At 45.5% G+C, this 25,922-nt stretch overlaps 1 protein-coding gene across 1 annotated transcript; it reads left to right on the forward strand.

The window, feature by feature from the left end:
• Positions 1-1,925: 1,925 nt before the first annotated feature.
• Positions 1,926-24,678, forward strand: LOC309603604 (E3 ubiquitin-protein ligase RBBP6-like; the record flags this gene model as incomplete). Its single annotated transcript, XM_082338405.1, has 18 exons — positions 1,926-2,091; positions 4,610-4,709; positions 6,395-6,433; positions 7,098-7,134; positions 8,589-8,633; positions 10,971-11,059; positions 11,176-11,272; positions 12,056-12,195; positions 13,109-13,281; positions 14,626-14,729; positions 15,177-15,442; positions 17,169-17,265; positions 17,346-17,424; positions 17,518-17,575; positions 18,778-19,140; positions 19,501-19,602; positions 20,301-22,034; positions 23,115-24,678. 18 exons carry the CDS (start codon positions 1,926-1,928, stop codon positions 24,676-24,678), a joined length of 5,253 nt encoding a protein of 1,750 aa, XP_082194531.1.
• Positions 24,679-25,922: the final 1,244 nt, after the last annotated feature.

The raw sequence follows: 25,922 nt of genomic DNA on the forward strand, positions 1-25,922 counted from the left end.
TCCCTTTAGGCCTAGGAACAGATCTACGGAACACTCCAGGCATAAGCCTCCCCTTTTTGTCTGTATGGTCATAAGATCTGAATTGTCCATGTCCCTCCATTCTATGAATTTTACGGCTTATTGGCATTCCCAGTTCCCAGCCCCTACAGAGTGAGTAAGCTTGTCCATAGGTTTGCTCTCCAAGCATACCCAGGGGTCTCCTTTCAGACCGGTGACAAACCCTTCTTGGCGGAAGGGTGCTGTGCTTCCTTTCTTCAGTGAAAATTCGTAACGTAGGGGCCTGTCCTTGTACCACTGAGAATTCAATGGGACGGGTACCCAGGAGAGTAGATTTGGGGTAGAGGATAGGCTTTTAGTGCCTATCCAACAGTCGGGCTTATTTGCCTCTGCTGCTGTCGTTTGGAGTGTGGCGATGGCCCAATTATGGAATGAATGCGTATAATCCATATTCCACCCCAGGCTTATAAGCAAGGCTACCATATTAAAGCCTAGGCTTCCAAATCACTAGTGACAGGAAAAACAAAGAGACACAAGTAGCAAAACTAAGCATCCCTTGGCTATAGAGGACAGCACTGAAATCAAAAGGGTTTCCTGACTCCAGAAAACCAAAAGGCATTTAGAGATCTAAACCAAGCCGTGGTGGAAGCTCCCTCGTTAGCCCCGCCAGACTCTAACAGGTCTTTTATATTATATTTACATGAAGAGAAAGGAATAGCCAGTTGGGCCAGAACCGTCTGCAAGCTGTAGCATATTAGTCAGCAGAACGAGACCTGGTAAGGCAAGGCATGATGTCATGCGCTAGGGCTGTTGCAGCAGCAGCGGTGAGGACTGAGAAAGCAAGAAATATTGTCCTGGGGCAGCTCCTATCGCTCATGGTTCCTTCTTTGCTTTTTAGTCCTCCTCCCCAGAGTTCAGGCAACCGTGGATGTGCCACAGTGGGGAAGTACCTTGGTTGATGGCAAGAAATAGAAATGGTCGTGGGCTTCTTTGACTGAACTTCCCATAAATGCACCCAAATACACTCCGACACCCTGAGATGTCCCCTCCCTTCGCTGGCCCTGCGGCGCGGGCAGCCGAGCGCCAGCCGGCAAAGGCCGCTGCATCTCCCCCCAGCTGTCTTGCCCTGGCTGGCTGCTGACAGGAGGGGACAGCGGGTGGTGACAGCCTGGGGGTGACAGGAGGGACACCGCAGGCCCAGGGCTGTTGGGAGAGGCACCACAGGCCAGGGGCTGGCGGGAGGTGACGCTGGGTGGTGAAGGCCCAGGGGGTGACAGGGGGACACCGCAGGCCCAAAGTGGGGCAGGACAGCGGGCGGTGACAGGCTGGGGGGACAGCAGGGACACCAGCGGCCACGTGAGGCGCAGGGCGGTGGGTGCGGTGTGCCGTTGTGCGTGCGCCATTATGTGTGCGCGGTGACACGCTGACGGCAGCCCCTGCGGTTGTTGGCCGGGAAACCCCTCGGCGGAACGTTGGGGCAGGGGCACCCGAGTTGCCATAGTGAGCGGTTGGGCCGAGGTGCGCTGCGTGCGGAGAGGGAGCGGAGGCTGAGCCGGGGCCGTGGGGGCCTCTCCCCGTCGTCCACTCGCCCGCTTGGACTGCGAGGAGGAGCGGGCGGGAGCCGCCACCGCGGCCCAGCTCCATCGCCGAGGGCTGTGGGCAGGGGCGTTGCAGGGGCGAGGGCCGGGGCCTTGCAGCACCGCCGGGATGGAGTCCACCACTCGGCCTCCATCAGCCGAGTCTGCCTGAGGCCAGGGGGCCTGGCCGTGGTGGAGCGCTGTGGCCTCTGAGCGGCCTTGAGCCCAGCCCGTGCTGCTTGCCTGGCCCCCTCCGTGGGCCCTTCCCCGAGCTGCCGCAGGCCCTGTCCTGGCGCGGAGGCTGCGACGCCGTCTGCTGCGGTAGACGTCGTCGCGGAGCAGGCACCGACCATGTCGTGCATCCACTATAAGTTCTTTTCCAAGCTGAACTACGATACAGTCACCTTCAATGGGCTCCACATCTCCCTGTGCGACCTGAAGCGCCAGATCATGGGCCGCGAGAAGCTGAAGGCGGCCAACTGTGACCTGCAGATCTCCAACGCCCAGACCCAAGAAGGTGGGTGGGGGTGGTGGGCACGGGGTGGGACGCGATAACGGGATTCGGCCACAGTCGGTAGCTGTGACTTGTGCTGGGGGCCCGACAGAGCTGTTGTTTTGTCGTCGCTGTCCTGACAGCTACCTTCAGGGCTGTGTTTTAGACACGTTTTTTAGCTTTAGTCCTTTCCGATTAAAAAAAAAAAAAAAAAAAAAATTAACTTTTTAGTCTACATGGTTTGACTTCACCTTTAACAAAATTTCCTCACCAAAATGCATTCAATTAATTGAGGCAAAGGAAAAATAAATGTATGAAAGCCAACTGGCCCCAGGTCCCTTCCCACAACGAGCTCAGCAATGTCCTCTGCTGTATGCAAACACTCTTCCACAAATTCTCTGACTGCTGGCTGAGCCAGTAGGATCCTTCAAGCACCAAATACCAATATGGGCCATGATGAGTGTCCTACACAAATAAAGCCGTTACTTCACCAAGCTATTGTCACTCCTCAGGTGATCCATTTAAATGTGGACTGATTGACTTGGAAGGTGAATTCATTTTTATAGCAGTCTGTCATTAGATGGCTGGAGCTCTCTTCAGTGTGCACTTAACAAGTGGATTGAAAACAAGCACGTACCTGTCTCTCTCCAGATACATGCACGGATAGTCGCTTCAGAAGGCAGATGTCAATGCTTCTCCTCTAACGGTCAATGAATTGTCACAAGACACTAAAAGAGGTCTTATTCCTCTTTCTGCGTCGTACACCCGCTGTGCGTGTTCAAATTGACCGCTGCAGGCTTGCATGATTTGTGAATCAAAGCATTGGTTGCTGTCCTCATATATACAGTCTCTTTCTAGGAGAGGTGCTGCCGCTTGCAATCTTCTGCAGAACCCCCGCAATCCTCAGTTGGGCACAGGCGTAGCAAACCCCTGCCTTTTTGTGGAGCCACTGTTGCTTATCGCGTATCTCTGAAATCGAAATCCGGTGGTTTGTGATCTGGAGCAGGAAGAATATTCTGCACGGCTTCGTTCAGCAGCTCAAAACCTTGAAGCTTGGGGCTTCGAGAAGTGCAGCTGGCATGAGCTCCCCGTTCTTTGTCTGGGCCTCAGTACTGTCGGAGCTCCTGCTCCATCAAAACGTCCCAGGGCAGGCCTTTCTTGACAGGGGGCTGTGCAATGGTTAGATTTTCCTTTTGAGAAGAGCTCTAGGGGTTGGTTTCAGGATATGGGCCTTCTGGAAAAGCTTCTGGTTTTGTCAATGGTAGTCCTTTCTAGGACTAAGACACTGAAAAATGGAGCGTAAATTGTGAAATATTGCTATTTTGTATGTGATCACTGAGCAAAACCACCCTGACAGAGCTTGGCTGGGTATGCAGCATCTTTGGTTTTCAGACCATCGTTCTGATTTAGTCTGTGAAGGTAAGGGCTTTTGATATTGAAAACTGTAGGCAGATTACAGGGAATGGCTGCTGAGAGTGCTTTAACATATTTAGTCATATCCAGCTTGTGGAAGTGCAATATCAAAACCATTCTCATGGAGAGATCTTTGCATTTTAAGCTGTCTCAGTCCAAGTGTCTCAGGCAGGTGGTTTTTTGTTGGGGCCTTGTGTAAAGGTCAGGCGGCTTTCCTCCTCTTCAGCAGACTGACATGGTGTGAGCCAAGGCAGAGCATGGGTAGCTTCAGGCACACGCTGTTTTCGAGAGGCTTTCCGAGGCTGCCTTCCTAAGGAATTTCCTTTGAGTCTCTCTGCTCTGCAAAAAGTGAATGGAAAGTATTCACGTTCCTTTGGTTCGTTCAAACGAGATGAGCAGCTGAAGAGGGGAGATACCGCGTTGGAGCCCATTCTGCCCTGCTTGTGAAAGCAAGCTCAAAAACCGCCCAACATTTCTGTGATCCAAATTCTAGAACTGCCAGCCCCGTTTCCATTTCAGCGTAACGAGCAGCTGAGAAGTGTGGCTGTTGATGGATGAAGCTCCAAGAAATAGGCAGCGAGGGCAGGCTCTCTTCCGTGTTCTGTCCGTCCTGAGCACCAGCAGCGTAGCTGAAGCGTTTTTAGTGAACGGCTACTGAAGCAATGGCGCAGAGTTTCCAGGCTTTAGCGCAGTGCCTGTTTTGCTGCAGGGCAAGCTGGTCAGGCTTCAGAATCTGGTGTATGCAGGTGAGACTTTGCTGCTGTTTGTTTTTCTTCAAAGACCTCCTGGGTTTGGAGCCCAACAGCAGCAAAAGCCACTTCAGCTAGGTCAGGAAAGAACCTCATGCATTAGCAGAGCCTCCTTTAGTGACCCTTGGGACCATTTTGCTGTTGGCATTCCAACTATTTTAAAAAAAAGAACAAGATGGTGCTGCTTGTGTTTGATTATCAGACCTGAAGATTTCTTGAACTGTACTGTTAGTGTGTTGAGATGATAAAAGCGCGATGTTACACATCAAATTTTGCTTTGACATCTGTGAGGGGGTTCTCTGAAGTGCTGTGTAATTAGCTATTAATACACATTCTTCGGAAGCGACTAATGTTTTTGTCTGTATTTGTGTTGTTTGCAGAATACACCGATGATAACGCCCTCATTCCTAAGAACTCCTCGGTCGTCGTTCGAAGAATCCCTGTTGCAGGAGTTAAAGCTGCCAGCAAACCCTACGTGATGTAAGTATCCGTAAAGCATTGCATTCTTTGTTGGGGGTTTCAGTGTGTTAACTTTTTTATTGCTCTTAGTTTACAGAGGCATTCCGATTGGATCTTTCTTGTGAAAGCTGCTGTTAGTTTTTGTTGTAATGGGGTAAATTTTAATGTATCTGTCCCAAAGCAGACTTACCTTTTCAGACCTGCTGGGCCATGGGGTTCAACCTCCAACAGTGGTAACTTTTAAGATGGTTTCATTGGGTTTGTTCTTGGGGTTGATTCTTCTGAGAGCCAAGTTGTGGATCCTGTTTCCTCTACATGGAGAGATTCCTTATTATATGTGTTTGCTTTGATGGCTTTTATAGTACAGACAGATAGGCATTGTAGTGTAAACTTGTAATTTGTTCCCATCTCCGAAGAGTCTGCTTCTCGGGGTTTGACTCTTCCTTGCATTTGGGGGAGGGAGGGGGAGGGATATGGCAGCTCTTCTTACCCCCCAAATCTGGGGCTTTTGCACGCTAGCTCTAGAGGACAGACCAAGAGTTGCCGGCTGGCGAACCATGCAAACAAGAAGTTCCATTCAGAAGTGATTCTTAGTAGTTTCCTAAAGACAATGTCCGTTTCAGGCAAGAGAAAAACAACAATATCCTAAAGTATATTGCCTTTTGTGCAAGTACGATGAAGGAATGGTTAATCCTTTCCAAACTTGAAACTCAGTAAGCCGTTTAGCACGGTACCAAATGTTACTAGTTATCCTTCTAAGTCTGTTTTTACCCTGAGGTGATACCGGTGCCCCAGGTTTTAGTTCTGTATTCCTAAGATTCACGGAGGACAGAGAACCGGGCATATTGATTAAAATGACAGCCCTTCAAATGCAATCCCGACTACAGGATTATTGCTGTCATTTATGTATTCATGCAGTCCAGTTCTATATTAGCTCCACTGGCATTGTTTGGAGGGTCCTGTTTGCCAGCCTACTTAAAGATACACCTCTCCACCACAATTAGTTGATATTATTAGCTTGGGGTTCTGCCACGTCTTTCTAATGTTGGTTCTCAGTAAATAAACTGATGAGTTACAGCGTGTCTTGAACCAACAGTACAGGAGCATCCTGGGACCCAGGAAGCCTTTGCAAGCAAAAACCCCTGGATTAATGTGGCTCTGCATGTAAACTTTGGGCGTATTACTGCCGTGGTTGTTACAGTGCTTTCAGGCGCTGCCTGGTAATTCTGGACGCCACAGCGTTGTGCTTATAAACAGGGCCTTGTGTTGGGGGTTAATTTCAACGCGTATGCTTAGCGCCGTCTTGTCAATGCATCCTCCGTTTCGGGTTGGATGGCACCCTCTCCTGGTATTGTAATGCTGCCCTGAAAGGAGAGGAGAGATGCTGCTAGCATCAAAGACCAAATAAATGCCTGCATGTGGGGATGAGGAAAGAATGGCACTCTCTCTATTTGTACCTAAATTCCACTGCAGCCTTTGAATTGCCTCTGCTCATGGCACACTTTGGAGGATGTATGAATTGTTTGCTAACGCTATCAGCGGTTGCATGTCTGATCCATGATGAGTAGCATGCAGGTACAGATCCATGAGTGTGTGGAATCTCAGCGAGTGTTCAAATGTAATAAATATTTCCTAAACTATTGTAACATTTTCAAGATTATCTTAATGCAAATTCTGGCAATCAAGACCTTTTTCTTTTGTCGCAGGACTCCTAAATCGCACAAAGCCCCAGGAACTGCTTTCAGGTGACCTTTCTATTACTATTTTGAGTCAATATAGCATACGTAACACATTTAATATTTTGGCACTTTCATAGCTAAATATGGCAGATACCTGAGCACAGGGCTTGGGCTTCCACAAAGCAACCCTGTTCTAAAGACTCTGCTGCTGACGGGTTTGGTATTTCTTTGTCCGACGGCTGATTTTTTTAACATAAGTGCACTTGCACTTCAAAGTGTCTAGACTGTCCCTGTTCTTTCTTAGAAACTAAAGTGCTGTATCTGGTGCCTATTTGTAACGCTGGGGGCACCCACATTGGCTAAAGTGACCTTCGTGTTTTGGTGGCTGATTATGGAAGAACACAGACCTGTAGTACAGACTTTGTATTTTTGATACTTCCATAGCAGAGACAAAATACCTGAGGGCTTGCTCTTGCACTGCTGTGTTCTATAGCTGTAAGCCTTAGAGTAATTTGTGACAAAGTAGAAACGTGATTTGGGGATTTTTTTTTAGTTGCACTGCATGTACCAAGGGAGAACAGTTTGTGTATATGAATAAATTTCCACATGTACGAGACTATCGGGACATAATGTTTTGATATTCAGGTTTTATAATCGGTTTTCACTACTTTACGTTGGGTACAAGTGCTTTATTTGAAGTTCTGATCACCTTTATTTCTTCTTCTAGAAGAAGTCGAACTGAGCCAGCGAGTGGCACATCAAGAGCAGTATGTAAAACACAATCTCACACTTTTTTCTACACACTGCCCTTAATTCTAAACAATGCAGCTTTGTAGTAGTTTTCCAAACATTAACTTAATATCTTTTCCAGTGAAACATAGCATATGTTGTAAATACAATGTCTTTGATTGGGCATAGTAAAAACTGAGTAATGCCATTATTTGCACAGCTCTGATGTGAACGTTGGTATTTGTGCCCAGTAATGCGTTGTATTTCGTACTGAGTCTGCTAGAACATGTCCTGAATGACTTTGTGTTGTACAGAGGACGCGTGATCGGTTTTAGATCATGTAGGTTCAGGGTTTGCACAGCTGAACGTGGTGCCGTGTTCTCCATCTGGCTGCCTAGAGCTGGCAAGATGTATGTTTGTACAGCTTGTCGTGTGCTTTTTGTTTCTTTCAGGAATAAAGCACTGGAAAGCTTGCCAATTGTTGTTGAAGAGTAAAGCAGCAAAATTGAAATGAGTTAAGAGTTTTTTAAAAAGCATGCACAAAAGCTTACACTTTGAATATTTCTTCGTTGTCTTGTCTTGTGTTAGCTATCATTCTCCACTTCCACATTTGCGCTCTTGCCCTAATGTTACTACGCCCAAAGCAGGAAAGTGGATCCTTTTTGACTTCGATTACTATTTCAGTAACAGCAAGGATCTCTAGTTGGTGTTTGTCCTTCGAGGCTGCAGAAATGCAGAGAGTCATGGCCGTTGTTTTAGCACCGTCAGGCACAACTGTGGTCCTTCCTGGCTGAATTTTTAGTTTGGCCAAACTCTCGGTCACCTTTATTTCAATAATTTGAGCAGTTGATTTTTGTCTAGACAAAGTGGTGGTTACTTGTATGGCTGATGTGTTGGTGATGGATTGGTGTTCTTATTTGGGTTTGGTGGGGGACGGTGAATATTCTTAAACTGGTGGACAGGAGGGGCAGAGTTCATGTTTCAGGGCATATACGCCTGTGCTTTATTTTGACGGGCAACTGTACTGCGTTCATAAACCCAAACCGTGTGCATTTCTAAATGATGAGACGTTAACTGCTTAATTTACAAACTACACTGAAAAGAAGTCTCCTGTCGTGATGCTTCCTTCTCAAACAAACTCAAGTATTTTTTTAAGTCCTTTTGAGCTGAAAATTGACAGCTTCCTTACCCTTTCAGCTTTTAAGCAGTTGTGAACATTGGACAGGGGTCCTTCTCTGCGATATTCTGGAGCAGTGAGTTGATCGCAAGCGGGTTTGGTTCTTTTAGTTTCTTCTCATGAACCACATAGGCACTCTTAAGCTGTCATAGGCTTGGACTTTGTTTTGAGCAGATACAGATTGCACTAGGTTAGAAATGCCTCTTTGAGTGACACTCAGAGGACATAGCGCAGGCTCTCAGGCTACAGCAGAGGTTAACTATTGCTGTGTTTTGATTGTAGAACTTGAATCTGTGTTTCATTTTTTGTGAACAGATTGATGACTCTTCTGCATCTATTTCTCTGGGCCAGCTTGCTAAGGTATGTACGTATTCTTGTCAAATACTTTAAAAAAACTGTGTTAGCTTCATATTTTTAAGTCCTATACCGTGATCTGTAGCTGGATGACTGTTGTAATGTGAACACAACTTTAATTTAATTCTTAGCAATTTAAAGTTTTTATTTTAACTTTAAAACGTGTGTATATTTTGGTACTATCCTGTAAAGAGGAGTTACCAGTATGGGAACTCAGCCTCAACATAATGTTGCAGTATTACTCATCTGCAAGACACAAAGCAGCAGCACTTCGGAAGCCGTTTACCGTTTTTCCTATGTTTTGTTAATTTTGCGTTGGAAACTAACACACTTTTTACAGAAGAATTTAATTGGCTGTAAGTTATGGCCATTTCAAGGGGGTTTGCAACAGCCAAAATAGAAGCGCTTCTGGAACACGGACAATTGCATGGCTATTTTTGAATTTCTAGTCCTTATAGTTCTAGATGCATTCTGCGGATGCTGCACAATTTCATCAATTGTAGCGTATCTACAGTGGACACCACGATCTAATTTGTTTGAATGCAGACTGTGTAAATTGTGTCAGTGTACCTAACTGTCGAGAGGAACATGCCGATGCGCATGTGTGGCATTTTAGCAGATGTGCCCTTCTGAAACGGTTGTAATGCCCTGTTTTGCTATGGAGCTGCTTGCTGGTTTTGCTCAGCCAGGTGTCACTTTGTCGGGGAAAGCACTAGTGATGGCCCTTTGTGACAGGCGTAGTGCTAGCCAACTGAATTCCTAGTCTGCAAAGTTACAAAGATTAGAGAAGGCAGGGCTTAATGCAGAGGAGCTGGTTCTTTCTTCTGAAAATAAAGGCTGGAGTTCATTGCCGAGAAAGAGAAATCTCTCCCCACGGGTAACTTCTTCCCTCTCTTCCTGCAGAAATTAAATTGTGTACACTGGGGGGAAGGAAACATAAATTTGTTTGGAAGGCAGCCACCAAAAGAAATTGGTCTCCATTGGTGCTGTCTCTGAACGTGTCCTTGGTTCTGTAAACTCCTGTGAAGTTTTACTCTGAAATGTGAAAACCTGTCCAAGTAGGGCACACATTGAAGCTTTTGAGAAAATTTAAGTATTTCAGAAAAATACAGGAACATAGCATAAAGCAGCTCAAAACTGTTACTTGCTCTGACCTCTTCAGTGCAGACTGGCTTAGCATGGAGGCAATGTGTTAGCAGGTTTCTGTTTTATTATTCCTATGTATGAAACGCTATGTTTGAATTTTGGTCTATTCCTAGTAAGGTTTTGTGGGTTTTGGGTGTGTTTTGTAAACCGTTTGGGTTCAAACAAACGAGTCAAGTATCTGTAAAGTTTTCTATAAACATTAATGATTTCATAGATGTCGATCTGCATTATGTGACTGTGGAGAAAAAACTGTGTATATGAAACAACCATTTCAGAGAATGTTGAACCTGGTTGGTTGCTTTTGGGAGTGAATGCATCTAAAAACAAAAGCAGGAGTGGTTGACCTGCATGATCAGTGCCTGAAGGTCCAGATCATTTACAGTCACTCCCTCAGGCCCTGCTTGTATCTGGGCTGGTGTGTAATAAAAACATTGGAACAAACACGACTTAAAAGAAAAATCAGCTACCTTCAGTAATTCTGGATAAGGTTTCTATTACGATTTGTATGTTAAAAGGACACAGTAAACTGGAAAAACCGGCAGGTTTTGCTTGCTGCAGTTAAATCGCTGAATACGAAGAGGGTAGCGGGGGGGAACGTGCAGCTGGGACTGCCTACAGCACATCGTGGTCCACTGACAAGAATCTTTTGTCTTGCTGAGGGATTATAAAAAGCTTGATTCCTTTTAATGCTTCTGTGTCTGAAGCTGAATTTCAGCCAGCAAGACCCACTTCCCCGACTCTTGTGTGTCCTTTTACTGCTGCGAAATGTAAATAATGGTACTTGCCTGCATCTTTTTCAATTAAATGTCCAGGGGCTATCTTCTGCTTCAAATAGTCTGGGGCTTAAAAATCCGTTTAAAAGTGCTGGATAGTATAATTTTTCCTACACAGAGCTTCAGTCCACTTGGAAGCACATTGGATTGGTTACAGGAGTCTTTGTGTGAGGTACAAAGAGAGCCCAAGGTTTGGAGTGCCCAAGAAGGCTCTTTTCAAGTAGGTTCCCAGGCCCATAAACCCCCTGCAGTGGCCTAAGGACTCCCCAGCGCATCTTCAGCACGGCTCTGTTTTCTGTCAGCGGCTGTTTTCATGCAACCTCAGCCCGCGTTGTGCTGCTCTTTGCAGGATCGGGGGAGTGGTGGTGTCTTTGGCCGTGTGGGCTGAAATGTGTTTCTAATGTGTGTATTGCCTGTTGAACAGACTGCCAATCTGGCTGAGGCCAATGCTTCTGAAGAAGATAAAATCAAGGCTATGATGACACAGTCCTGCCATGAGTATCATCCAATCAAGTAAGTGTTGATAACGTCCAATCTGTTCTTTGAAGATGATGGAAAAATCGTAGAGATGTTTGTTTTAACAAGAGAGACGCACGCATAGCTTTTTCTTTTTCCCAAAAACCTTTTAGTTACATGAAGAAACCCTTGGGTCTGCTTCCACCATCATATACCTGCTTCCGTTGCGGACAACCTGGCCACTATATAAAGAACTGCCCAACAAATGGGGTAAGATTGAGGGGGACTTCTGGTGTTACTTGGGGGTTCATTTTTTTACCTTGGCAGTTACCTAACAACTACATGACTGCTCATCTTTGGAATTGTTTCTCTGGGGGTGAAGCCCTTCAAAATTCAAGGGAAACCTGGAGTTGTAAATGTAAACTTTTATTTTTTCCAGGTCATAGACATTCAATATGTCCATAGATCTTTCTCTGTGAACTTTCATGCATATTTTTAGATATTCCAATATCATTGGAAATGTTTCTGGTTTTAACTCTTTTTAACAACAGTTCACAGTTTTTAGTATTTCGTATAAACCCAAGCTCCTTTCTGTTGACCCCACCCGCTGAATATTTGCCTGTTTTAATGACACAAGCCTCTGGGTGAGTATGCATGCCATTTACCGTTGTATATGCGTGAGGTATGAACTGAACCTTCATATACAGTTCCTCAGTGCCTGGTTCAGAGCACTGAACTGAGCTTGCCCTGGGAATTGCGCTTTGGAGGAGGAGCGGGTTGGTGTCTTTTCTGAGCGGAGGGCAGGCTAAGGGATATTTCACCCTTAAGGAACCTGAAGTTAAGCCCAAGAGTGTCGACGGCGTTCAAAACACTGCTCAAGCCTTGGAACACCCTGGCTATATTCATTTAGGAAAATAAGTATTTTAGTCAAGCAACCCTTCTGTTAAGGAAAAGGAGAGGATTAAAGGCTTTTGCTGCTTAGAATAATCATGGACATGTCATTTTAAGTGTGGGTCTTAAGATGAGCTATGTTTGCCTTTCTTCTCTTAACAGGGCAAAAATGTTGAGTCTGTTCCCAGAATTAAAAGGAGCACGGGAATTCCACGGAGTTTCCTGATAGAGGTGAAAGATCCCAATACAAAGGGTGCTATGCTAACCAACACTGGGAAGTATGCCATACCAGCTATTAATGCGTAAGTAGGGAATTCATTGGACCGACCCAAAAGCGAATGAGAGAAACTGTGCGTAAATGTCTGAGTGGCCAGGCGACCAAATCGGCCAGCCTCTGTAATTGCAGGGGAGGAAGCATTGTCGTTGTATCTGAACCTTAAAATCTGTGATACTTTCTAAGATTAAAATAGGGTGGCCCTACTGCTCATGGCCCTGGAAGCTGGTTAAACTAGTGCTGTGCTAAGAATCTGTATTTCTGCAAAATATTTCAGTAGTGTTGACAGTGGGAGTTGTTCTCTCTGAAAGCTCGTTTTGCTGCTGGTTTATGTTTCAAAGGCTTCTTGCAAAATGTAACCCATCGCCGTTGGACTGAGATTTCCTCCCCCTCTGACTTTTATCCAAGCTCACGTGTGAAACAGGCTGAAGTTTCCCTGTTGCTCTAAACTCAGAAAATCCAGCAGTGGGCTGACAAGAGGGGCTGTTACGAAATGCACTTGGTAGCACTTCTGCTTTTCTGTCGTGGATCTCCTTTTGTAGAAGCTGGAACATAGACTGCCCTTATTTATAAAATGGAATTACTCGGAGACTCACTTCATCCTGAGCCTGCAATTTACCTTTACCCCCTGGCAAAGGAGAGGTGGGATTCCTTGCACCCAATTTCTAGCTGTCAAAACATTATTGTTGTAGTTGGAGCCAATTTCTTAGTTGATCCAATGAATGGGAGAGTTCTGCAGAAGGAAAATTGTTCCCCCCTCCCTCTTCTGGTCTTGTGGCTATAGAAAAGCAGTTTAAACGAGATGCCTGCGTCTTCGAAGGCTAGTGTGGAGCGAGGAGAATTCCATCTCTTGTCTTCCTTTGATAAAATCCTACGCTTGGAAAAGTTTTCCTTTCCTCGTCTTTCACTTTTTTCTTTTTCCTCCCCTCCCCCCCCTCCAGGGAAGCTTATGCCAGAGGCAAGAAGGAAAAGCCACCCTTTTTACCCGAGGAGCCGTCCTCCCCCTCCTCCTCCCATGATCCCGTTCCAGAGGAGCTGCTGTGTCTCCTTTGTAAAGATACAATGACTGATGCCGTGGTTATTCCCTGCTGTAGAAACAGTTACTGTGACGAATGTAAGTGTTACTCCCAGGTTTGTTAATCCCAAACATCAAACTGATCTTCTGAAAGCAGACATAGGAGATAACGGCATTACTTTGTCACCAGTTCGATTTAAGACTGAAGTATAGCCTGACTAGGAAAGGACTCTCCTTGTAGAAAGGAAAAAAAAAAGGCAGAAAGCTTTTTCCCCTTTTTATGTATCTCGTTAAATCTCTTTACACGCGTGTCGTGGTTTAACTCCAGCCGGCAACTAAGCACCACCCAGCCGCTCGCTCGCTCCCCCGCAGTGGGATGGGGAGAGAATCGGAAGGGTAAAAGCGAGAAAGCTGGTGGGTTGAGATAAAGACAGTTTAACAGGTGAAGCAAAAGCCGCGCGCACAAGCAAAGCAACACAAGGAATTCATTCCGTCCTTCCCATGGGCAGGGAGGAGTTCAGCCATCCCCAGGACAGCAGGGCTCCATCACGCGTAACCGTTACCTGGGAAGACAAACGCCATCACTCCCAACATCCCCCCCTTCCTTCTTCTTCCCCCAGCTCTATATGCTGCGCATGACGCCATACGGTGTGGGATAGCCCTTGGCTCAGCTGGGGTCAGCTGTCCCGGCTGTGTCTCCTTCACACTTCTTCTGCCCCCCCGGCCTCCTTGCTGGTGGGGCGGTGTGAGAAGCAGAAAAGGCCTTGACTCTGTGTAAGCACTGCTCAGCCATAAGGAAACCATCCCCGTGTTACCAACCCTGTTTCCAGCACAAATCCAAACCATAGCCCCCCACTAGCTACTATGAAGAAAATGAACTCTGTCCCCGCCCAGACCAGCACAATACGGAAGGACGAGTATGAGAAGAGTGCGTAATTGTGCAGGAGATTCCAGAATTAGATAGTGACTGCATTTATTTGTCCACAGCCCTTTCTCTCATACAAAATTATATAGCCAGCTCTGGTGATTTGGTGTGGTCTGCAACAAACGGATAGTCAGGCATTTAATCCGCCTTCTTCTCCACCGGAGGGTTGGTTAAAACCTTCAGAACTCAAACCTCCTAATGTGTTGAAATGTGTTTTCTTCATTAACCTTGAGGTTAGTGACTTCTCACTGTACTAGCCAGCGGAAAGAAGATCAGTCGGAACATCAAGGCACAGCCTCCTCTACATCTTCAGGTGTTGCATGAGTGCAATATCAAACCGTATAGTTATTTGCTGCAGACTGGAAATTTTTTACACTGTTGAACATTGATCGCTCCGTGCTCTCAATTCAAGACCATATTCACCCATTAACCACACACTTGTGTTTAGAATTGATTAGAGCCCAAAAATACTCCTTAGTTTGGCTAAAAGCTGTTTTGATGATTCTGATGATTCACAGGTATTAGAACAGCGTTACTGGACTCTGAGGAACACAGATGCCCCACATGTCATCAAACAGACGTTTCTCCTGACGCTTTAGTCGCCAACAAGTCCCTACGCCAGGTAACACGATGACTTTCACGTAAACTGTTGGCAAGGAAAAGTCTATTTTTCAAAAGCTGAAAGGGAAGAAGATATTCATTTACCTCTCCTTAAGCAAGGCTAAATGGAGTAAGGCTCAATTTACTTTTCAAATACGTTATCTGTTGTTACAGAAGCTTACAACTCTTTAGAGACAATCTGGCAAATTCAGGTCACCCTTTTGTTTAACAGGCTTGTCTCACTTTCAAACTCAGTGCTAACGCTGGAGTACTTTAAATACAGCTACTCTGAGTTGCAAGTCATGAATATCAGTGTTCAGTGTGATGTATCCATACATCTGTATGTTGATTCATTTTAGGACTGATAGCATTTACAGGATACACAAGGAGTTTTACTCCGTGCAGGCTTTTCTTCGTCTGTCTACTGAAGTTTCGTATTAACTTTTTGTAAATGCTTTCCTGCCTCTAGGCTGTGAACAACTTCAGAAATGGGACTGGCTACGCAAAAGGGCTCCATAAGCAGGTTCAGCAGCAACAGCAGCAGCAGCCGCCACCGCCACCACCTCCACCACCACTCCTGAGGCAAACAACAGCCCGCAACCTGCAGCCTCTGCTCTGGCCAACAATTTCCAGCCAGCGGGATCCACTCATGAGTCCACTGGCTTGTCTGGCTTCTTCTTCTGTTGCTGCTCTGTCATCGTTGGCCCCTGCTGAAAAGCCAGGTGGACCTTTTTGGTAAGGAAATCTGTAGATCAACACGAATATAAAAGAAGTTAGATTGTTTCTCCTGAGCTTCTCAGCTAGCGATTTCTATAGCATTAGTGACAGTTCCAGAGAACTGTGGCCGTTCTGGGTTTGGGTTTTACTTTGAATGAGGACACTTTAATAATTTGGAAGCGTGCCTCATGCAAGAATTTTCTCCAAAGTATTTTGGTTTGCTTCTCTTACAAGTCATTCAGTACGCGTTGACCCTGAAAGAGGAACTTTTTTCCCCCAGGAGCCCTTTGAGTTTAAGTGGCTAGCAATTCCTAAAGTAAGCATTTGGTTATGTCAGAGCTTCTGGAGTGCATTCATTTCTCTTTAGTACTGAGGAAATAATCGTTTCCTGAAAAGTGAAAAAGCCCAATGAGAGGTAAAACTGACCAGGTGTTTCACATCACTTTTTTCTACAGTATTTCTATCATCAGTATTATAAGTCAGAGTCATCCTCAGTAATGCCGTGTAGTCAGCGCCGCACGCAGATTTGGATAATAAACATTGAAACACTGTAAATTTGAAGTCTTTACAAACATTTACCAACAAAGTCCTAGTTGGCAACCCAGTGAAGCGGTATGAAAATACATGGAAAATCTGTACTGTTGTTGAGGGCTTCTGTCCTTTCGATTTTATGCCTGGAATGCAAAGAGCCACTCTGTCCAGAAGACTGTCAGGCGCAGCTGTACCGTTGACTACAAAGGTCACAAGTCAAAAGAACCTCTAAGGCAGCCACTGAGCCAGCACATAAACGTTTCCCAAGAGAATTTCAGTTCTTGCATCTTCCACAACTGAGAGTCAGTGTCTGGGCTATACGTACTCCAATCCTTTTATGTGCAGCCAGCTTACTAAAATATTTTTCCGGTGAGCCCTGGCAGCCAAGAGGGCAAACTGCATCCTGGGATGCATCAAAGGCAGGGGAAGCAGCCAGTGAAAAGAGGTCATTATCCTGCTGTATTCAGCGTTGCTGCGGCCTCCCCTTGAACACGGTGTGCAGTTCTGGGCCCCACAATTGAAGAAGGAGGTGAAGGTCCTTGAGTGCGTCGAGAGGAGGGCAACAGAGCTGGTGAAAGGGCTGGGAGGAATGTCCTCTGAGGAGCGGCTGAGGACTCTGCCTTTGTCCAGTTTGGAGAAGAGGAGGCGGAGGGGCCACCTCATTGCCCTCTGCAGCTTCCTGCGGAGGGGACGTGGAGAGGGAGGTGCTGATCTCTTCTCGGTGGGATGCAGTGATAGGACACGTGGGAATGGTTCCAAGCTGTGCCAGGGGAGGCTTAGACTGGACATGAGGAAGCATTTCTTTACCGAGAGGTTGTTCAAACCCTGGAACGGGCTTCCTGGAGAGGTGGTCGATGCCCCAAGCCTGTCAGTGTTGGAGAGGGATTTGGACAATGCCCTTAATCCCATGCTTTAACTTGGTCAGCCCTGAATTGGTCAGGCAGTCAGAGCAGATGATCGTTGTGGGTCCCTTCCAACTGAAATAGTCTAGTCTATTCTGTTCTATTTCTCGTTAAATGCCACTAGTCCAAACAGACTTCTCGTCAGTGCTTCATTTGGAATCGGCCAACTTCCCATTTGTACATCTGGAGAAGATTATTTTTTCATTTTTTTCCCCATTTACTATAGTCAGCCTTTTCTCACTTGGGACTTTGTATTTCAAGTAGCACTTCAAAACACTGTTTGAATAATAAAAATTTGGGTTTTTTTGTAGTGATGCCGGTACTGTTCTGCCTCCTGCTGCGCTGGTGAGTGCTGCTGGGCTTTCTAAATCTTCCTTTCAGTCAATCGGCAGTTTGGTGGAAGAGAAGGTAAATTTTATTTCAACATATGCAGTGCTGCTTGTATTTTAGCAGAGCTTCTTTTCCAACTGTTTGCATTTATTCACAAGGGCTGTCGGGTTCCTGTAGTAAGACAACCAGCGTTACCAAGTCTTCTGGGCCCCCAAGGACACTCAATACACACAACTGGTAAGCAACTATAACTTGAGAAGTTCTTTTCAAAACTTATCTTCAGATCAACTGAATGGGATTTTTTTCTTTTTCCTCTCTCCACGCCAAAAGGCCATCCCAGGAGAGCCAGCGCAGTTCGCTCAGCAGCTGGCAGACCAGGCTGGGAGCTGTAAGTATGCTACAGAAATTCAATATATTCCTACTTGTAACCTGTTAAACGAGACCATAACACGTAGCTTATACAGTAAATAATAATGTAATAACTTAAAGCTGATTTAGAATGAAATAAGTGTGCACAGATAGTTGTGGAGAATACAAGTGGTAATTCGTTTTTAAATGGCTTCGTTTGAATTGGCTTTAACGAAGGGGATCTATGCTTGCAGTAAGAGTATTTAAAAGAAAACTGCAGCACATGATTGAGAAGAGGACTCTGAAAAATGAACACTGTTTGAAGAAAGCATAATTACATACAAAAATGAAATATCATTAAAGGGTGAGGTGGAAAGCCACCCTTCTGATCACTGGCTGAATAGGGCTGGAGAAATTGATTTCCCCATAGAAATCAGCCTCCAACATTCTTTTTTACCAACTTAGTTGATACTGATTGAGCAAAGCATTGGATAGTCAACACTGTGTTGTGTTATTTTATAAAAATTTTGAATGTCTTCAATTCAGTCCTCTGAAATAGCCAAGCTGCTTTCTCTCAGTTGGAGAGAGAGAGAGGAGTCTGTTTTCTCTATTATTGCAGTGTCAAGTTAGTCCTTCCTTTTGGTACATATTTGTTATAGATAGATTGTAAGGGGGCATTGTGTTCATACTATGCTAAAGATAAATAAAAACAAACCCCAGGATCCATCCCACAGATTGTCTAAAATCTCAAATTCAGTAAGCCCGAAAATAACAATTTGGGGACAAAACCAGGCCAAACACATCCTCATGAGGCAACAACATAGGAGGCTTATGTGGAAGAAGTTAAAAGAAGTTTGAGAGAAGATGAGTTAGTATTTGTGCAGTGCTTTGAAGATCAGAAGTGTGAAGTATTGACCATATCAAGGAGTGGCAGAGGAGCGGTGGGCACTTGGCACAGGGGAGATGGGAGTGTCTTTCAAGCACGGGCAGCCTCCATCCACAGGCGCAAAGCTGAGTATAAGGAGAGAAGACTGAGGGAACCGCTGGGGCTGGGGATGTGGAAGGCGAGTCTGAGGATCAAGAAATGAGGGCAGTCTCTAATGAACAGACAGCAGGGAGAGAAATGCTTAAGTTGAGAACAAGAAGTGCTCGCCACCGTGCTCCCGCTTCCTTCGCCTTCCTCTTTAAAATTGGGGCAGAGCGTAACAAACAGTGACACATGTTTTTGGGTTTCTTTAGAAGTTCAAATCGAGGACGCCCGCCTAGTGAACGTACCCAAAGGACTCAGGCCCCAGCACTGCCACCATCAATAGCCATCTTTGTGCCTGTGCCTCCACCTCCCTTGCATCCTCCACCACCCCATGCCCTTCCTCTCCCACCGCGGGTACCACCGCCCCAGTTGCCTCCTCAGTTTCCCCCTGGTCAGCCTCCAGCTGCTGGGTGCACTGCCCCCCCTCCAGGATATCCCCCAGCTCCTGCCAACAGGTCGCCAGCTTGGGTACCAACAGCAGGACCAACGGCTCCTTCAAATACCATCCCAACGACACAAGCACCTCCTTTACCTAGGGAGGAGTTTTACAGAGAACAACAGAGGCCTAAAGAGGAGTAAGTATTTGGCTCAATGAAGTTGCGTTGGTTTTCATTTTTGTATCTCTTGCGATAGTATATCGGACTGCAGTTACACTAAAGTGCGTCTGACATAAGCAAAGATGACCTAGTGGTTTTTGCAATATTCTTTTTCATTGCAGGTGAAACCATGCAAAAGTAAACCCAGACAAATGTCATTCTAAAGCTTTCCCTGAAACTTCTAGGCATTCTAAACTGGCTTTGCTTAACTAGGATGTTCACCTTTTGCATTTGCGTGCCGTAGACATTTTCTCCTATCGGCCAGGGTTTGTTTCTTGATGTCTTTTTGTAAGAAAGGTCAAACTATCCTTGTAAGAAAGGTCAAACTTCTTTTAACAGGGAGAAGAAAAAGTCCAAATGTGATGAGTTTACAAAGGATTTTGGTAAAGAACCGATGGAATATAAAAAGATTCAAAAGGAGCGTAGGCGTTTGTTTTCCAGGTAACTGCTTTACACGTCCGTAATGGAGAAGCGGGTTGTCTAGAAGAATCAGGAGGAGTTCGCCTCCACCTCTCCATCGTCAGATGGATTGGATGAGTCAAGGGATCAGCAGCGACAGGAGTAAATAGTCCTGGGTGTAAGATTGCAGTACAAGTCTTTTGCATCCTGTACAAATTGCCAAACCAGTAGTGAAGATGAAGAGACTCAGCTGGCATTTTAAAATGGAGCTTTGCCGTCTTCAGGCTAAATCGTGTTTTCTTGGTGTTTGATACTGCACTCTAGCCATTAAGACTTGCACTTTTTGCATCTTACTGCAACAAAAATGATTTGCACTGCAGGTAGTTGTTGAGTAGTGAAAAATGTGTGCGTTCATGTACCAGTAGAGGCCAGTATACCCCGCCTTAGATCAATCAATAGCTATGGTAGTTAATGTCATAGAAGTGGGTGGAAATACGCTTCCCCTTCCTGTATGTTGGTACACTAACAATGCAGCAGCTGTTCTGTCTCCTAAGCAGAAACTTTTACATACGATCAAGTTCTTCAGTTTGCAGTAGCAGTATGTCAGCAGCTGAAAGAAGCTTTGGCATTAGCCTGTGGAGAGGAAAAGAAACCCAAACCAAATGTGGGAGGAAAAAAACTGGGGAGAGCGACTGTTTTGAGTTAACTTCACTCTTTTTGTGTTTTGTGTTTTTTTTAAGGTCCAAGTCTCCCTATAGTGCTTCATCTTACTCGAGAAGTTCATACACCTACTCCAAGTCAAGATCAGGTTCTTCCCGCTCTCGCTCCTACTCTCGATCCTTTAGTCGTTCCCATTCTCGTTCCTGCTCACGATCCCCACGGTATTCAAGAAGAGGCAAAGGGAAGAGTCATAAATATCGTTCTAGGTCAAGGTCACGGGGTTATCACCATTCAAGGCTAAGAAGATACCGTTCACGATCAAGGTCTCCAGTGTTTAGAGGCCACTCTCCCACTACACGGACCGTACCTCGAGGGGAAGGAGGAAGGGAGTATTTTAACAGATACAGAGAAGTTCCTCCACATGATATGAAAGCGTGCTATGGCAGATCTGTTGACTTGAGAGATCCATTTGAAAAGGAAAGATACAGAGAATGGGAAAGGAACTCTAGAGAATGGTACAAAAAGTTTCACAAGAGCTTTGCTGTTGGCCCTCAACCTCCGCCTCCAGTAAACAGGGGCAACTTTTCTCCAGATAGGTTTGGTCCGCCTGGGACCAGACGAGAGAATTTGCCACAGGCTTGGGGACGTAGGGAGGATTATCCTGGTGGGCAGAGCCACAGAAATCGTAATACAGCTGGAAATTACCCTGAAAAACCTTCTGGAAGAGAGAGCCATGACATCCGAGATGCTACAAAATCCAAAGAGAAGGAGGTGGAACATCCACTGGGAGATGGCAAAGGAAATAAAGATAAAAACCCCCAGAAGAGAAGAAAAGGGGATGAGAATGAAGGCTTTCCGAAAGCTGAGTTGTTAGAAGGTGCGAGGAAAGCCAAAGAGCCAGTTCCAGCAGCAGATGTTAAAATGGACTCTCTGTTCATGCTCCCAAGAAGAGACGATGCCACCCCTGTGAGAGATGAGCCTATGGAAGCAGATTCTCTTGCTTTCAAACCAGTATCTGCAAAGGTGAAAAAAGAGAAGGAGAAGCCAAAAGCAAAAATTGACAAGACAAAGCGGAAAGCAGAAGTGGCTGTTCTGCCTAAGAACGACAGCATAATAAAACCAGCTAAAGCTTCCCAAGAGGAGGTGGACAGCGATCGTGAAGAATCTCCTCGAATGGAACCTGCTGTGAAAAAAGTGAAGGAAGAGTTGCCAAAGACAGACAGTGTTAAAACCTCTTCCTCTCAAAAGGCTGAGAAGGCTCTTGGTTCCCCACGGAAAGCTCACCCCAAAGTTACAAAAGATCACCCAGAAACCAGAGCAGCCAACGAGGAAACGGCAAAGAAAGACCATCGAAAAGAAACCAAGTCGGAGAAGCCCTCCAACAAAGAGGGCAAGTCAAAAACACCTGCTGAAAAAAGCAACCCCTCTGATGCAAAACCTGAACAAAGAAAACGAAAAGTAGATGAAAAGGTTGCTGAAGAACATGAAGCGACTTCCCTAAAGGCCTCTAAACCAGAAGCTGCTGACTCGAAAAGACCACCAAAGGGGAAGACTGAGCCTGATGGTGAAAAAGGAGAGCAAACTCCAGAAGAGGATAAACCTGCTTTTCTTAACAACCCCGCCAAAAAGATTAAACTTAACCAAGAAACTGGCAAAAAGGTTGTGAGTGGAGAAAATGTGCTACCTGCAGAAGAACCTGGTGAGAAAGCTGAGCCGAACAGCAGCAAAGTTAAGCAAGAAAAAGCAAAGGGAAAAGTAAGAAGCAAAGGAACGGCAGCTGATGGATCTAGTGCAACTCTGGTACATTGCACCAGGTACCTCATCTTTTCTTTTCCTATTCTTTCTTTCCTCCCTCCCCCCCGCAAACAAATGTAAAAGTCTTTATGGTGACTAATGAAAGGAACAGCTAAATCTGTGCTAAATGAGTGAATAATCTGTGATCTTTCCTGCTAAGCTGTACTTGGGTCAGAATCAAATTTTGTGAAAGAAAACAAGCAGTCTGTACTGCCCAGACAGCTCATAAGGTTAATTCATTGATGACGTCTTTCACCCTTACTTCTGGGACTTTTTTCCCCCCTTCTTATTCATTATATGTTGACTCTCTGAGGAGTCCCCTCGAGGTCTTCCTTCAGATCCAGCTAAAGGCAAGGATAACAGACATGTCTCTACCATGCAATATGTTGCCTTTGAAAAATTGCAAGGTGCTGTAATGATCTACTTTTGTCAGTATGAGATGAAACGATACCTTGCAGAAATAGCAGCTTGGTTGCCAATATCTTGTACTGATTTGAGCTTTGAGCACAGTGCCGTGTTGACACAGCTACACTGCTTCCAGCTCAGTGCCAACTTCTTTGAAAGAGTGAATCTAGTGTGAAGCTGTTATTACGTACATTTCAGCATCTAAAGAAGCCGGACAGCGCAAACTCAAACCATTTAAGACGTCACTGGAGACTTAAGATAGCGTCTTGATATTCTAAACAGTTTTTAAAACGTACATTTTTTCTGAAGAAGAACACTGGGACATGAGAATAAAACTGTGGTTGTGTATACCTCTCCCTAATTGCTTGCTTAGATGTCGAAACAAGAATGTATAGCTAATTTATCTACCATTGGTAGAAGCAGGACATGAAGGAATTACCAGGTCAGACAGTCCCCAATCTGATAATCTCGTGTCTTTGTTAATTAAATGTAGAGTAGGAAGGTACTAAATTAATTGATTGCTCATAGTCTTAGCTAGTGGACTCATCCTTTCTCTCGTCTGTTCCCTTAATTGAACATCTTTTGAAAAAATACGCAAGATTTAGAATGGAAACACAAGCCGTTTTCTAAACTGTTACAAAAGATGGCGGTGCGTATATCTCACCCACGATTAATGTCAGCTTTTTTCCTCTTAGCACTAGTTCTACTGGAGGAAGCCCCGTTAGAAAGACTGAAGAAAAGCCAGACACAAAACAAACTGTCATTAAGACCATGGAGGAGTATAATAATGATATCACAGCCCCTGAGAAAGACATGGTTATTATGATCCAGGTCCCTCAGTCAAAGTGGGAGAAGGATGACTTTGAGTCTGAAGAGGAAGACATTCAATCTACCCAGGTGCCCGCAACCGTAGGAAAACCTGCTAATGTTATACAAAATGCGAGTGCTAAGCCACCAAACCCTGTAAAACAGAGTGAAAAAGAGACGGAGCCTTTGAAGGAAAGACAGAAAACTACAAAAGAGGTGAGTTATGAAAGCTCCCAGCATGACGCAAAAAGTTCAAAAAGTTCGATGTCAAATGAAAAAGGAAAAACCAAAGACCGGGATCATTCTTTGTCAGACAAAGACACCTCTGAGAAGAGAAAGAGCAGTGTTCAGCAAGAAGACGACCCCTCAGAACGTGCAACCGAGCAAGGAGATGGAAAAAGTATTTCCCAATCTTCCAAAGACTGCAGATTTTCAGAGAAGCCTGATACTGGCCATGGATCCGCTGCTAAAGACTTTACTCCTAAGCAAGACAAAAATTCTGACCGTGATGGCAACAGAGATTATTCTAGTTCCAAGCGTAGAGATGAAAAGAGTGAATTAGCAAGGGGAAGAGAGTCCCCTTCTCAAAACAGAGAATCTACGTCAGTCCAGGAGAGTAAGCCGAGAGACGAACGAGCAGAGCTGTCCGAAAAGTGCACTGGAGACGCCAACAGGAGCAGCTGCAGCCCTCCGCCTGAGCGGCAGCAGTCTGATCACAAAGCTGCTCACGATTCCAAGCGCACATTGGAGGAACCCAAACCTCTAGATATAAACGCAGGAGAAGAGAAAGAGAAGCACGTACCAGAAGTAAAGAGCAATGAAGAGAAAGAGCCAGGTGGTAATAAAGCACCTTGGAGAGAGGAATCGCCAGATGTAAAACATGAGAAAGAGAACGTGACTGGACAAAACAATAAAAGTGTTGCCCAGCCTAAGCCTCAGGTGAGCAGCTCCTCGCCGCTCTCTTCTGATCGAACGCGAGACACTGATGAGGCTGCATTTGTACCAGACTGCAATGAAAGTGAGAGTAAGGTATCTGCAAAAGGTGAGGAAGCGGCAGGGAAAACTCATGACGACCCAAAGGAAAAGGCTGTTGATAAGGTGAAAGAGGATACAGCAGCACCTGCTGCAGGTGACCGGCCTGAAGCAAGGCGAAGTCAAAGGCAAAGCAGTCCCAGTGTTAGGCGCAGCCGTAGCCAAAGCCCTTCTGAGAGTCAGACTGGAGGCCACAGGAGCAGAGCCAGCTCAGGAGAGAGGCAAGACAGCAAGAAAAAGAACAAGAAAAAAAAGAAGAAGAAGGACAAGAAGCAGAAGAAACAGAAGCAGCAGAAGAAACACATTGGAAATGAAATGGAATTGGAAAAGAGCCACAAACACAAGCACAAGAAGAACAAATGGAAGAAGAGCAAAGACAAGGAGCAAGATGACCAAAAAGTGAAATCTGTCCCTACATAGAATGACAGATAATGAAAAAAGACTTAATTCCCAAGTCATCTGTATTAAACTTTGTTGAAATGTGAACGAGTTCAAGCATTGCAAATGATGACATGAAAGACCCTGCGTTGCACTTAAAAAATTGCCGCTGGATTGTTTGATTTTTACATCGGAGCTTTAAAAAGCGAACATTTTGTACAGAATTGTGAGTTGTGACCACGCAACATGAAAGGCGTTGCTGGGGCCTCTTACTTTTAACCACCGTTAATTAGTCTGGCTGGAGTTTTCTGTCCTGAAAATTTTCACAGTTGAATTTTCTTTTAATTGCCTGGCAGAAGCAGCTGGTATCTGTTATAAAATAGCAGCAGAATGATTTGCAGAATACATTGCAGCCTTGTTATGTCACTTCTTGATTACAATAAAATGTTTTCAGTAAACTACCCGGTGTGATGAGCTTTTCAGTGATAGCTGAACATCAGCAGAGCAAAGCCTAGTGACAGAAAAAAGCCGCCAGTAAAAGCTTGCTGGTAGCTGACATGTATGAAAAATAACGTCCACAGGTTTAATTTTGCAAAGAGCGGTAGGACTTTCAGTCTTCTGAACGGATGCCATGTGGGGAGGCGCTGCCGAGAGGAAAGCCAGCAAAGGGGAAAAGAATTGGAAGGTATTTACATATTTGTATGCAAAACACTTTCCTTCCAAGAGGAAAACCCCAGCCAAGTTTTCTGAAATGCAACCAGAAACAGAGAGCTAAACCAGCCAAGACTGAATTAACCGAATGAACCACTCAAGGGTGCCTTCAAGTTAGGGGTCCAGCTTCAAGCTGCGTGTCCAGCTCCAACCCACCCCTGACCCCGAGGTGTCACCAAGAGTCTGCAGACCTCAAGGAGAGCAATGGGGCTGGACCAGGCTGTGAAGCCTGGGCTGCTCCGATCCTGGCAAGGGGATCGATGCGGCCTGCAGCCCAGGCAAATCCTGCCCGTCCGTGATGGGTGTGCTCAGCCCCTTGACCAGACTGCCCGTGGTTTGGGGCAGGCTCTGGAAGAGGGAAGGGCCTGAGCCATGGCCAGGCTGTGAACTCCTCTCGTTTCAATCTGATCATCGAGTCCAACCATTAACCTGTCACTGCCAAGTCCACCACTAAACCATGCCCTCGAGCACCACGTCTACCCGTCTTTTAAATACCTCCAGGGATGGAGACTCAACCACTTTTACCAACGACAGATCTTTGGTAAGTGACTGATATCGTGCATAACCTTGTAGTA

This window comes from Platalea leucorodia (genome assembly GCF_965183815.1).
Source record: "Platalea leucorodia genome assembly, contig: HAP1_HAP1_SCAFFOLD_146, whole genome shotgun sequence".
Taxonomy (NCBI): domain Eukaryota; kingdom Metazoa; phylum Chordata; class Aves; order Pelecaniformes; family Threskiornithidae; genus Platalea; species Platalea leucorodia.